At 36.6% G+C, this 14,860-nt stretch overlaps 1 protein-coding gene across 1 annotated transcript in view; it reads left to right on the top strand.

Moving 5' to 3' along the window:
* The first annotated feature begins 12,580 nt into the window (after nucleotides 1–12,580).
* LOC139729431 (uncharacterized) overlaps nucleotides 12,581–14,860 on the top strand; it is a 28,082-nt gene continuing 25,802 nt past the window's right edge. The window contains exon 1 of the mRNA XM_071640357.1: nucleotides 12,581–13,213. Within this exon, the coding sequence (XP_071496458.1) occupies nucleotides 13,191–13,213 (23 nt within the window). The 5' untranslated portion in view covers nucleotides 12,581–13,190. The remainder of the gene's footprint in view (nucleotides 13,214–14,860) is intronic.

Below are 14,860 nucleotides of genomic sequence, written 5' to 3'. Positions count from 1 at the left end.
TTTTATGTTGTATCTAGTTTACAAATACTTTTTATCAAACTTCACTGTTCATGTTTATACAGTACTTGTGTGTATGATTAGCTCTTTTTAAAGTTAATGATATGAAGTAGTCAAATACATTCTGCCTGTAATGTTGTTTATCACGCACCTTTTGAAATACTGTACGTGTTTTTATTCAAGATAATTGTGGTACTGCCGTGAGAGGTGAAAATCGTGTTTACACCACAAGCAGGGCGTGGATTTTGACAAGTATGAATTTAAATCACATATGGAATATGCTCTCTCAAGTGTATGAAATGTATGAAATATACGATGATATATTGGTTATTCTACTAATCCTAGTCACGGTGATGGCTGCATGTTTGATTGCTACCAAGTATGTATACATGGGTATTCAATTACCTGTATTCTGATCGTAAAAAAACTGTTCTCCGTATATAGAATGCTAGTGCTACTGCGTCATAATTCATGTACATACAAATGTATGATGTACATAAATTCAATACATGCAGATGTATGTAATTCATTACTCCGCTATGTCGCTGACAATGTACGCACGACAGCCATTGCGTGCTTGGTTTGTAGTTGTACATGTACATTGTATGTAGTAGAACCTCGTTATAACGGTATCGGATATAGCGAGATATGATAACAGCGTAATTTTGCAATCCTCGTTCCTTTTATATCTGTTTTTTTTTTATCGTGATACACCGAAATAGCCGATGTAACGAGGAAATTCCAGTGTTACCAAGCAGCTCGTTATAATGATTTCCCCTTGTACATGCGAACCAAATTTTATTGCGGAATAGTCATGTATGACCGCAAGAATTAATTTTTCTCGTTTTAACAAAATCTCGCTACAAGGGAGAAATTAGGAAACGGTGTCAGTTTTACCAGATATATTCCTTCGTTTTGATGAAATCTTGCTGTATTGGTATTTCTTCATAACAGAGTTCGCCTCTGGTCTAGGTGACTGCTAAATGCTCCCTTTCTGCTTATATAGCATCAATTGAATGAAGTTCGTGCTGGATAAAGTGTAATTTACTGGTTTACTCGTGGCAGTCACTTGTATACGGCATACATTTTAAATGTGAAGAGGCAAATATTTTATTTGTTATCAGAGGATTTGACAAGCTTGATAAGTAATGTTGCAATAGAATAAATATAGAAAGATCAATTATAATCATTGGAGAATAAGGGTGTTGGGTGGTTTCTTCTTTGTCTTATGGATATCCATGACAACAAATGCACAAGGTTGCACAACAAGATTAATCTTTGACACTAACGGCCTTGTACTCACTGTCTCCCATAAGGCTGCGTTCACATAGAAGTATACTATTCGGGTATTCGGGCTCGTTTTTCGAGGGCACGCGAATAGCTTGAATCGAACGATAGGATTTCCTCACACCGGTTCACATAGGAGGGCACTATTCGAAAGTACCGAATAGCTGCGAAAAGTATAGCAAAGTGGGAATCGAGCTTGTTCGATTTCCTTGCAGCGTATACCGTCTCTCGTTTATGAAATAATGACACTTTTGGTCTGGATTTGCCCTTTAGCAAAAATAAGCATGTAGACTGACATTCTGATGCAGTTTAGAAATAGTTAAAAAGATTTGCTGGGATGTAGGAGAAGAAATCCTCACTGCATGGGATGGTGAGTTGACGGTGCGGGTGATGGTGTACTCGGTGCCCGAATAGCGAATAGCGAATACCGAATACAGTTGTACTTCTATGTGAACGCAGCCTTAGGGACATAACTTGCTGCTGAGGGATGTAGTCTGGGTGCCAGAGGCTGAACCTTGTTTTACCGTCCACCCAATGTTTTCTGATGGTTTCAACCTATTTTGGGGGTGCTGAATCTGAATCTGGATGATGCAACTCTTGCATCCTTGAGGGTTTTGAGATATTCAAGATGGCCGCCAATATGGCCGCCCAAACCGGAAATTCCCACGTATATCCTTCTAGATGGTGAGAAATTGAAAACAGTTAATGGTTTCAACCTATTTTGAGAGTGCTGAATCCGAATCTGGATGATGCAACTCTTGCATCCTTGAGGATTTTGAGATAGTCAAGATGGCCCCCAAAATGGCCGCCCAAACCGAAAATTCCCACGTATTTCCTTCTAAATGATGTGAAATTAAAAATAATTGATGATTCTACCCTATTTCGAGGGTGCTGAATCCGAATATGGATGATGCAACTCCTGCATCCATGAAGTTTTTGAGATATTCAAGATGGCCGCCAAAATGGCCGCCAATTAGAACCGGAAATTCCCATGTATATCCTTCCAAATGGTGAGAAATTGGAAACAATTGACGGTTCTACCCTATTTCGAGGGTGCTGAATCCGAATCTGGATGATGCAACTCTTGCATCCATGAAGTTTTTGAGATATTCAAGATGGCCGCCAAAATGGCTGCCAATTAAAACCTGAAATTCGTTATATCCCATGTATTTCCTTCTAAATGGGGAGAAATATGAAACAATTGATGGGTCTACCCTATTTCGAGGGTGCTGAATCCGAATCTGGATGATGCAACTCTTGCATCCATGAAGTTTTTGAGATATTCAAGATGGCCGCCAAAATGGCCGCCAATTAAAACCGGAAATTCCCATGTATTTCCTTCTAAATGGTAAGAAATTGAAAACAATTCATGGTTTTACCCTATTTCGAGGGTGCTGAATCCGAATCTGGATGATGCAACTCTTGCATCCTTGAGGATTTTGAGATATTCAAGATGGCCCCCAATATGGCCGCCAAAACCGAAAATTCCCACGTATTTCCTTCTAAATGGTGTGAAATTGAAAATAATTCGTGGTTCAACCCTAATTCGAGGGTGCTGAATCCGAATCTGGATGATGCAACTCCTGCATTGTTGAAAATTTTGAGATATTCATGTATTTCCTTGTAAATGGTGACAATTTGAAAGCAATTGGTGGTTTTTATCTCATTTTGAGTGTGCTGAATCCGAAGCTGCAGGATACAACTTTTGCATCCTTAACGGTTTAGAGATGGTAAAGATGGTCGCCAAAAATGACCGCCAAAAATGGAAATTCATAGGTAGATCCCCTATTTCCTTCTAAATGGTATAAAAATATAAAACAGTTGGTGGTTTCACCCTATTTTGAGTTAGCTGAATTTGATGCTCCAGGATACAGCTCTTGCTTCCTTGAGGGTTTCGAGATAGTAAAGGTGGCCGCCAGAATGGCCCCCAAATGGCCGTCAAAAATGACATTTTCCATGTAAGCCCTATATTACCTTCTAAATGGTGTAAAATTAAAAACAATTGGCGGTTTTACTCTATTTTGAAGGTGCTGAATCCGAACCTGGTTGATGCAACATTCGTGTTCTTTTTTTAGGGTTTTGAGATGTCCAAGATGACCACCAAAATAACTGTCAAAAATTGGAAAATTTTAGACCCTATTCAGCACCGTGACCCTCGAAACTTGGTTGTTTAAATTTGTTCATTCTTTTAGGGTTCTTAGACGTCCAAGATGACGGCCAAAATAAGTGGCAGATATTCCAATGTTAATATATTTTTTTCCTAATGGTGAAAATTTTAAAATAAATTGATGGTTTTACCCTATTTCGAGGGTGCTGAAGGTTTTTGAAGGTTTTGAGACATCTATAAATGTCCTGTATAAGCGGAAACTCCTTAACATTTTCTTATACTTAAATGGTGAAGTATTGTGCTCTAACGCGAAGCGGGGGATTAAACCCAGGGTGAAAAGCAATAATTCGTATTCTAACATTCAACTCAGTTGAGTGGATTTGTCATATCAGCCGAAAGTTTTTGGCATCCAAAATGACTGTCACAATGATATTGTAATATACTGAGATATTCCGATATGTCTCAAACGGAACTTTAACACGTACTGGGAAAAAAAAGTGATATTGACATCATACTGGAACGTACAAACACAAAGATACGACTGAAAATTCCTTATGCATAATTGTTAATAATGCTTGTGGTCGCCAATATGGCTTCACAGATGTGAAGTTAATCCTTTTCGGCTATAAATAAAGTAAAATTAAATTATAGCATGCTGGTATTTGGTGTTGAAACTTGTCTTGTATTCTGACGAGTCTCGCCTCGTATTTTTATGAAACTTGTCTCATATTTTGATTACGTCATTGGAAATGGTTGTATCCATGACCACTATAGTAGATATCAATAAGGGTAATTTCAAAAGCACTCTGCGCGATTATGATATTCGTAAGTACTGGATTATCAACTATTACCTTACATGTTGTCGTTTGGTTTTTTATTCAGTTTTTTTTTAACAGCGCGTTACCTGTGATTTGTCCATCCCCTCTTGTGTGTTTGTAATATCTATATATCTATATCTATATATATATATATATATATATATATATATATATATATATATATATATAATGTTACATCATATTGCCGAAAAAAAATGAAGCATAACTATAAAAATGTCCAACTCGTGTCTCCAACAATATCATCAAGACCACCAATATAAACCAATTAACCAATTTGAGTATTAATGGATGAAGAGATATGAACTGCTCATGGATTAAGACAGGTAATGTTGGGTAATTTCAGTAAACTTCTCTACGTCACTATCACAATATGATTTAGATGAACCGCTGGCACACTTGTATCGTACCAACTAAAAGATATCCGGTAGAGCTGGTTTCACTGTATTATACAGCAAGTTCAAACTGTGCCATTGACGAAAACATGAAATCTTTCAGTCAAAAATAAAACCATCAATTGTTATAAATTTCTCACTATTTATAAGAAGGAAATACATAAGAATTTCCGTTTTGGCGGCCATTTTGGCAGCCATCTTGAATATCTCAAGGTGAATCATCCAGATTCGGATTCAGCATCCTCGATATAGGGTGAAACCATCAATTGTTTTCTATTTCTCATCATTTAAAAGCTAATTCATAGTAGTTTCCGGTTTCAATTGGTGGCAATTTTGGCTGCCATTTTGGCGGCCATCTTGAATATCTCAATACCTCCAAGGATGCAAGTGTTGCATCATCCAGATTCGGATTCAGCACCCTATAAGGTAGAAACATCAATTGTTTTCAATTTCCCACCATTTAGAAGGAAATTCATGGGAATTTCCGGTTTTGGCGGCCATTTTGGCGGCCATCTTGAATATCTCACAACCCTCAAGGATGCAGGAGTTGCATCATCCTGATTCGGATTCAGCACCACCGAGCTAGGGTGAAACCATTAATTGTTTTCAATTTCTCACCATTTAGAAGGAAATATACAGGAATTTCCGATTTTGGCGGCCATCTTGAATATCTCAAAATCTTCAAGAATGCAACAGTTGCATGCATCATCCAGATTCGGATTTGGCACCCTCGAAATAGGGTAAAACCATCAATTGTTTTCAATTTCTTACCTTCTTGAAGGAAATACATGGGAATTTCCGGTTTGGGCGGCCATATTGGCGGCCATCTTGAATATCTCAAAACCCTCAAGGATGCAAGAGTTGCATCATCCAGATTTGGACTCAGCACCCCCGAAATAGGGTAGAACCATCAAAAAATATTGGGTGGACGGTAAAACAAGGTTAGGCCCCAAAAGTGGCTTTGGCACCCAGACTAATGTCGTAAACAGGTTCTATCAGGTGGTTCTGTTTTTGTACTGTTTTTCTTTTGTTTTTGGTTTTTTTTTTTGTTTTTGGGTTTTTTTTTTAAGCAGATGTCTTGTGCGAGCATGTTCAATATGAATTGAGGCAATGCCATTCTTTTGTAGGCTGGAACGTGACAGAAAGGTGTTTGTGTGTGTGTCATGCTGTCCTAGGAAAAAAAAAGCAAAACCATGAAAACAAAATAAAACATTGTCCTCAATATAGCTGTAGTTGAATAACAACCTTCGACTATTTCAAGGAACTTAAAGGAGAGGATCAACATTGCTGTGTATCAGCTAAAACGTTTAGATGCCCATAGATATAAATGATGTAGAAGTCCTGTAACGAGAGTTATTCCAATGAAATACACTGTACAGTATGCTTGCTTCTATGCATTGTATCTATGCATTGTACATGTATCTGTGTATTCCAATATGTGTACATGTATTGTATGTGTGTATGTATATGTAACATACTTGCACTACTTTGTAAAACCTCACGTATGTCGACATCGCCTAAAGCAACAAATCGCGTTAAAATCATGGCTTCGTAGAAGTTCTGAATTCTTATTTTCTTATTTATTCTATGGACAAATCGACACGTTTTCTCTGGTCCTGTGCGTGTTTACCCCAGGATTTACTTTAAGCATTCTTTAACTTTTTTTATCAACGTAATTGTGTCTTCCGATTTTCATTGTCGTAGTCCATGTTTTTTTTAATATAATTATTAGATTGCATGTATTTTATTTCATTTTATTTTATATAGAAGTCTCGTGAGGGAAATTACACTGTACAAGGTACCTCTGTGTAAACGTAGACGAGATTTTGGATGTAGCCGATTTCTTGATTCAGACTTGGTCTGACGTAATATTGACCAGGAAAATCTGCGTATAATACCCTTTTACTCTTGTGTGTCAAAGGAAGGAAAGGCGTTTCATTGTTCTTCTCATATAGAAAGGTTGTCTGGGTAGTTAATTTTCTTGTCCTACTTTTCACACATCACATTGGAAGCGGACATTTACTTCCTGCAAAACAGGAGACGAGAAAGCTACCGTCATACAAAAATTGTTTTCTTTTCTGTTTGTATGGACCATCAGGTTGAAAGTCATGCTGCATGTACAAACATGCTGAATAAATACATTTGTTGTGTTTTTTGCACACTTGTTTGACATTGTGTCTTGATCTGACTTGCTTTTTACTTTGAAACATCAACAATCTTTCCTTTTTACAGCAAAAATCTTCTCATATCTCTAGGAATTAGGTGTGGTTTATTGACTAAAAATAGCAGCCAAGAGGCTGAAATACATTCAGCTTACAATGAAAACATAAAATTATAATATCGAACAATTAATGAGCTACATTGTAATGTATTTACAATTCACAGACTGTACATGAAATTATACGTACAGTGTACATGTATATCCATCTAAAACAACAAAACACAGCAAGTGAGAGTTTTTTGCTTTGGACAATTGTTTATGAGCATGAAGGGGAGATTTGCTATGGAAAAAAAAAAAGGAAACGTTATTCACCAAAAAAAAAAAATGCAAAACTTTTTTTTTTATCATCCAGTGAAAATATTGGAAAAGTCCGAGGAATTGAAAGGACAAGTCCACCTTCATATACGTGTGGGTTGAGTGAATGCAGCAATTAATCTTACTTTTTGAAAAAAAAAAAAGTGCATATTTCCTCAACTCGTCACTGACGTATGTTAAGGGTAATGCCTTCTGAAAGAGGGAAGTCAAGTGTTTGTTTATTATGTGAGAAAAATGAAAATATCTTGAATTTACCTTATACTTTCCTCTTTTTTACCGTTGTACATAGTGGCATCACATGCTGTAGTAGTCTTCTCATTCAGCAGTGACTAAACAGAAACTTCAAAAATTCAATTTTTTAAACGGATTGTTCGATTTTCCTCAAACTCTTTCTGATGTGTTCTATTAATATTGCTTCATTCACTCAATCCACATGTCTAGGAAGGTGAACTTGTCCTTCAATGGAATTATTGGGAATTATGAGACACACACAATAATTCCATCTACACACGTACAGTGAATGGAATAAGGAAACCAAAACCCAGAGAAATGAGATACATTAGTACAAATAGAACACATCAGTGAAATTGTGAGGAAAATCGGACAATCGATGCAAAAGTTATGAATTTTTGAAGTTTTGGTGTTGGAACCGCTGGATGAGGAGACTACTGGAGGTTATGATGTCATGTGTGGACAACAATGTAAAGAAAACATAAAGGGAATTCCACAAAAATAATTCACTTTTCTAGCATATTAAATGAAAGCGCACTTGACTGACCGCTTTCACAAAGCAGGGGGAATAATTGCTACCTTTAACATAATTATGTCAGTATCAAGTTGATGGGATGTGTAATTTTCACGAAAAATTAATTAATTTTTTTTTAGACTCAAATGTTTTTGAGCCTACGCCATCGGGACTTAAGAGTCTCTATTGAAAGCAATATTCACTTGTTCATGTTTAACTCTATGTTATGTGTGATCTATTGATAACGGGTGTTCATTCCTACCTCTATAAAATATTGCATACTGCTGTACACTACCAAAAGGTATAGATGAATTTTGTCCGTAAATTGGACTCAGTTCCAGTTAACTAATGCTAATAAGACATTACATTTGATATGAAATTGCGCTGATTTACTAAATGTTTAAACCAAGATTCTGCCAACGGTACACGATCTATAAATCATCTGTCAATAATAATAGTAAATATAGTAATAATGATAATGATGATAATAATAATGATGATAATAATAAGTATTATAATAATAGTAATGATAATAAGAGTTATAATGATAATAATGATAGTAATGATAAGAATGATAACAATAATGATAATAATTATTATAATAGATAGATAATAACAATGATAATAAGAATAATAAGAATCACAATAATTCTCATTTATAAAGCTCGTAATGAATACAATTAATTCACTATGCGCTTGACAGGTATATACAATGTGATTAATACGAGACATTGGAATTCACCTTCGTAGAACAAGCATACAGTTGTGTATTGCATGTTTGCGAGAAATTGATTATTGCACTATGTAGTTCCTAAATTTAAATCAGATGTAATTATACGTGCACACTTCACACACCAAAGAAAAATACCGAAGCATTTCAGTCGTTACGGTATATATACGTCTTTGTCAATGAGCAGAAGTGTTAAATGTAAAAGGAAATAAGTACAATTGTATACATTGCAATGTATATATTAAAAAAAAAACAGAATGAAACACAGTAAACAGAGGGTTGCTAACAATAATCTCCCCAGTTTATTCAACCTAAAGTATACGGTTTTCATGTGGATTATCAAGCGGAAGATTTTTGGCTGCATCAGAAATTTCATGTTTGTCTGAATTCGTTAGTGTTCAGTACTGTACGATACATGCACGGGCATAAAAGGTAAGATCGGCACTCACATGAGTGTCAAGTTCGTTATAGATGTCTCCTTTCCGATTATCCATCTGCGATCTGTTTTGTTTACATTGTGTACTTTCACTGTGTATTTATCTTTGTATTATTCGAAAGTGACTTTTGAAAGCATTCAGTGGCGGATCCAGAGGGGGGCGTGCGCTGGGTGCCCCCCCCCCCGCTTATTTTTCGTTTAAAAAAATGAATAAATAAATAAACCCGGAAGTGGCACCATAAATATTAGTTGCCCCCACCCCTTTACAGAATTCCTGGATCCGCCCCTGGCATTGACTTCATGTATTATCTCACTAATCATCAGCGATATTGTAAAAAGAAGGAGGGGGAATGGGCATTTTGATCATTGTTTATCAATCCCAAGTAGGACAGGATTAGACGGAGTTAAACACTGTTGTCACACGTGCACGTGGGTGGCAGTCTGAAACTATTCACTGAAAACTAAATATTATCATAGTATAGGCATAACCACACCGCCTCAACCTCCATCCTTCCGCAGGTAGCTACAGTCGTTATCGGAAGCTCATAATGCTTCTTCGCGGCAACCACAATAAAAAGAAAAGGGAAAATACGACTCTACGTTTTCATTCCTATTCTCCGCAACAACCACAGCGTTTAAACTATTCGGGCTTTTAATTTCTTATTGTAGTAGTCGTTCACCTCTGTCCATTCAAGGCCAGCGGAACCCGTCATTTTTCCTCCTTAATGATAATAATAATAATAATAATAATAATAATAATAATAATAATAATAATAATAATTATCATTATTATTATTATTATTATTATTATTATTATTATTATTATTATTATTATTATTATTATTATTATTATTATGAAGCACTTCCAAAGACTTGTTTACAAGAAGCGAGCATACGTCTTCTCAGTATACATGCATGTATTCTTGTCTCATTATGGTACATGCTTGTATTCCGTCCCATAACAACCCATCATGCAATAATCCAGTTCGCAATTAGTTCATGTGCACATTTTGACCTTTTTCCCCTTTGGTTATAGGCACCTCGTAGTCAAAGCGATGATGGATATACTTGCCCGACGTGACAATTAGGCCTACACAATGTATTTTGTGGAATTCCTGGTCGAACAAAGAATGAATCCGCGTGTAGACCAGTGATGACAAGCAGTCTATACACTTGGCGATTGCTTGGTGAAACATCCATTTCATTATTTTGCGTTAATATGTTGAATGCATTATTAAACCTTTTCCATAGATTACTGCTAAATACAAGGATTACCCACAGGTATATATGCTCGCAAATACCATTCTTTTACAGGAATACAGATTAGATAAATTTCCATAATAATTATCTCACAGAAGCGTAAGCGGAGAATTTGAAAACCAACATGCGTGCTGTATCAAAATTAATGCACAAAGTGGAACTACGAACTGGCTTATTGCTGACACGATGATAAATATGTCAGAGATGAGGATGACGATGGCAAGATTATTGTCATTGTCACACTTTCATCCATTTGCTTCGTCTTTCATTTTCTTTATCCGTATCTACCTATCTGGATATTCTAATCGGGGGCAAATGTAAAATCCATTTGAAAACAAAAAGTGCTTCAGATGATTAAAGGACAAGTTCACCTTCATAAACATATAGAATGAGATAATGCAGCAATATTAGTGGTTTTGAGTAAAATCGGGCAATTCCTTCAAAAGTTATGAATTAAATATATAATTGTCAGTTCCGCGTTCGCTGGATGTGAAGACTACTGCAACTTGTGATGTCATACTAAGGTTGAGCGACTGGATAAAGCAAATACAAAATAGTAAAGCAAAGTTAGCATATTTTCTTTTTTTTGTGCAAGAAAGGAACACATTACTTGCCTCTTTCAGAAGGCAGAGGGGGTAATATTACACTTTATGTCTGCTGCAAGTTGAGGGAATATGTACTTTTGAAAAAAAAAATGCGGAATTCTCTTTATATTTTCCATACTAGTTCTACGCATGTGATGTCATCAACTGTAACAGTCTTCTCATGCAGCAGCGACTGCACGAAAACTTTAAAAATTCATAACCTTTGTTTTGTGGATTATCCGATTTTCCGCAAACGTTCACTGATGTGTTCTACTAATATTGCTGCATTATCTCAATCCACATGTATATGAAGGTGAACTTGTCCTTCAAGGCACTGAGTTTTCCCCTACTTCCGCAAAATTGTCTGGTGAAAATAAAAATCAATAATATTATGATGTTTTCGCCAGTGCTGACCCTGACTCGCTGGGCCTTCCCCCGCCGATTTGATGAAGCAAAACCCATCGGACAGCACCGTCACCGCAGACGTCACATAATCGTAGACCAATGAAAAACACCACGGCTGAATGAGAACACGGACCAGTGCCGTATATGGACGCCTCACGTTGATAAATCGATCCAACTTTATACGGCTTATCTAAAGTCTAACCCAATCAAATGATGCCAAATTAGGCCGACTAGCAAGCTATTAACTGTGTAGGCCTAATGATGAGCAGAGAGATGGTAAGAGATGGGCAGCTTGGTGATAACTGCAAATTGTAGAGATGATGAATATTTTATTGCAACTGATTAACAAAATGCTATGTTTATGTACATCGACGTAAATCCTTGGCAATCGTATAGTTCATACTTTTACATGTTGTGTAAAAATGTGGTACACTGAGTCAATCTGGCCTTTCCGCGACAAGAAAGTAAGAAGAAAAACAGTGACACGTCGATGAAGGGCACTTTGTCAATCATTTCCCCCCCCCCCCCCAAAAAAAACACCCAGCAACAACAACAACAACAACTCGACGGAAGATGGATATCGTATTTGAGAATTTTGACTGCTGGTCGCAACAAACCATATATTATCATGCAGTATTTGTCGTGTCTGACTGTCTTTTGACGGATATAACGTAAATGAATCATTTCGCTCTGTGCTCGTTAAGGGTGTTTTATGTATGTGTGTGTGTGTGTGTGTGTATAGGTGTAGGTGTGTGTGTGTGTGTGTGTGTGTGTGTGTATGAGAGTGTGTGTGTTTTATATCGTTGGCAGGTAAATGATTATAGAGAAATGCCACCGTTTTTCCTTTTTTACTTTCTTTTCGCGGAAAGGCAAGATTGCTCAGTTTACCACATGTTTACATAACATGCAAAGGTCTGAACTATATTATTGCCAATACGATTCATCTTGTGCGATCGTGAGGATAATCCAACTCCACATCACGACAGCTCTTCTATTCACCGTTATACTTCTACCTAGCATACCCAATCATTTCCGCAGCTAAAGTGTGTGGTATAGGAATGGACAGAGGAGTATACGATGACAGTCACACTCTCTGCACATTGTTTTGCCGAGGGAAAAGTTTCGAAAGTTGCTCATACAAGCCATGTGATTCCCCTTGACGGCGCGCCATTTTGCTGAAGCTACTTTCGCTTTCGCGCGTTATCTTCTGTTCATCACAATCGTTTCCTCAAAAGCTTTCAGACCTCGACGCCGTACGCATCATTTCTTCAAGTCTCCTCCCTATATCGGACCGGTATTTATTTGTATCAACCCTTCTGTCTTACACCATTTTCTTCCTCACTTCTTCGCCAACGTCACAGAGCGTAACACCGCAAGCATCACTAATGCCATGCCAGTTTATCTGATAATAAGTATATTTTTATAAAGCGAAAGAAAAACAAAATGTCGCCGTAACTATAGTGTTTTTGTGAGACTTGTTGGGCCAGGTTTTCCTATTGATGATGCTGAAGCAATGACGATGGAGAAAGGATTCTATTTGTCTTCTCTTCGCTGTGTTTGTGTGCGTATTCTTTCTGGATGCGGACTCTAAACGAGTTGTGAGCCCTATCATCCCCGCTCCCTGGTCCCTGGCCAGGAGTGCCCTGCACTAAGAGGGGCAGGAAAATGAATGATCCAGCTTCGGCGATTATGGTCATCATGAAAATCTGTACTTGAAGCCGTCTGTGATTTTCTCTGCTAAGTGTGCTCCTATACACGGTAATAGCTGGTGACATTGGATCGTGACGTATTATACACCAGAATCGAGGCCTCTTTTTCAGCATCAGGAATATCGTTAACTTTTCTTCGGCTTGGAATCTCTTCACGTTCAGTATGATGAGTACGTGTGCTACAAGGTAAAGTATATTTTGATGCAACTTATGAAGCCCGTGTTTCTTATTTTCAGCACAGTATGGTCCTATAACACCGCAGTAGTGGGCATCCTTTTAGATGCGGTGCCCAGATTGAAAAAAAAAAAGTGTAGAAGAATCACAGTCACAGTTACATAAAGTACAACAGAAATAGAAAAAAAACATGCAAAATTGATCTGTAAAACAAATAATGCGTTTAAAGAAAATATTCGGTCATGCACATTATCAAATGTTTGCCGTTAGCAGTGTACATGGGCAGCAGAGAAGCTCGAGCAGAACTAAGCAATCTAAACTGCACACCCAATGAACCGCAAAGGAAAATTGCGTTATAAACTCCGTGTGAACTAGAATATCTGACGACAGTCGATCAAGCAATAAAATTGGTAATCTCACTAATTGGTTGGAGTGCAATTGCACACTATTTTAGATAATCCTGCTCAGCTAGTTAAACATACAGTTTACCTTACTGTTTACCTTTTATAGGGAGCGGTGATTTTAAGAATTTTCGAGTAATCACATGTGATGCATAATTATGTGTAGGTCAGGTATATCACAAAACATCCTATCATAAAAAATTTGGAATAAAACCTAAAATATAGGGAGATATCATTGTGTTTCTCATTAAACCATTAACTGTACACGGTTTTGTCTATGAACAATTTCATTATAACGATTGTTCACATCTTGTATATTTAACAATACTTAGCCTTAATTATATTGATTCGAAATTTTACGTTGCTTGTTTCTATCCCTAACACATTTTAGAACTATTTTGAACCACTAAAACTGGGTTTTTGTTTCATCTGCAAATGGTAAATTACGCATATCTGTCGAGCAGAGTAGTAAAATTTTAATTCATATTGGACAAGCAATTCTTCTGACTGACAAGGAATTGAATTGATCCATGGAGGAACCAGCTAACTTTCCTTCGCAATAATAATTCTTTCAATTCAAATTGGCTTGCAGGAAGTTCACTAACAAGCAGTGCTATTCTAATTTTAACTGCATCACGTTGTGAACACATATCTCAACCGAGAGCCTATCTGCGCTGATTGATTGATGTGCGCACACTGCTCTGTGTTAAAGGCATTATTCGTTTTGGTTCAGATGAGAATTCAGGTTTTGATTTTTTTTTTTCCAGATAATCCAAAATTACTTATATTAAATATTAAAGATCAAGCTATTATGGGAAGAATTAGAATTTTTATTTTGTTATAATCAATTTTGAAAAGGCTGAGATATCAAAAAACAAAACAAAACAAAGATGTCCTTATAAAGGACCACTTTATTTTACTTTTGCTGTTTTTTTATTTCAGCCATTTTAAAACCAATTTTCATCAAATTAGCTTTCAGTTCCGTGTAAAATTGATGTTCTTTAATATTTCATATCATAGCATATCAAAGCATATCATATGTTGGTAGAAAAGAGAGTTGCTGACATTCATATTTCATGTGATGTTATCGTAATGGATTGTATATTTAAACATAATACAATCATGTACACAGTACATGTAACTGTTGTATGATAACCTTACACTTTTGTCGAAAATTTACAACTCCTTTCCACTTTAAAGTCATTGTTGCTATTATAGGTGATCAAAAGTCTACACTGATTTGATTCGAAGAATGTAC

The sequence above is a fragment of the Diadema antillarum genome, unplaced genomic scaffold, assembly GCF_040938485.1.
Source record: "Diadema antillarum isolate AM-2024a unplaced genomic scaffold, OU_Dant_1.0 seq00000239_RagTag, whole genome shotgun sequence".
Taxonomy (NCBI): Eukaryota; Metazoa; Echinodermata; class Echinoidea; order Diadematoida; family Diadematidae; genus Diadema; species Diadema antillarum.
The sequence above is the reverse complement of the archived record's forward strand: the minus strand, read 5'-3'. Positions and strand labels throughout refer to the sequence as shown.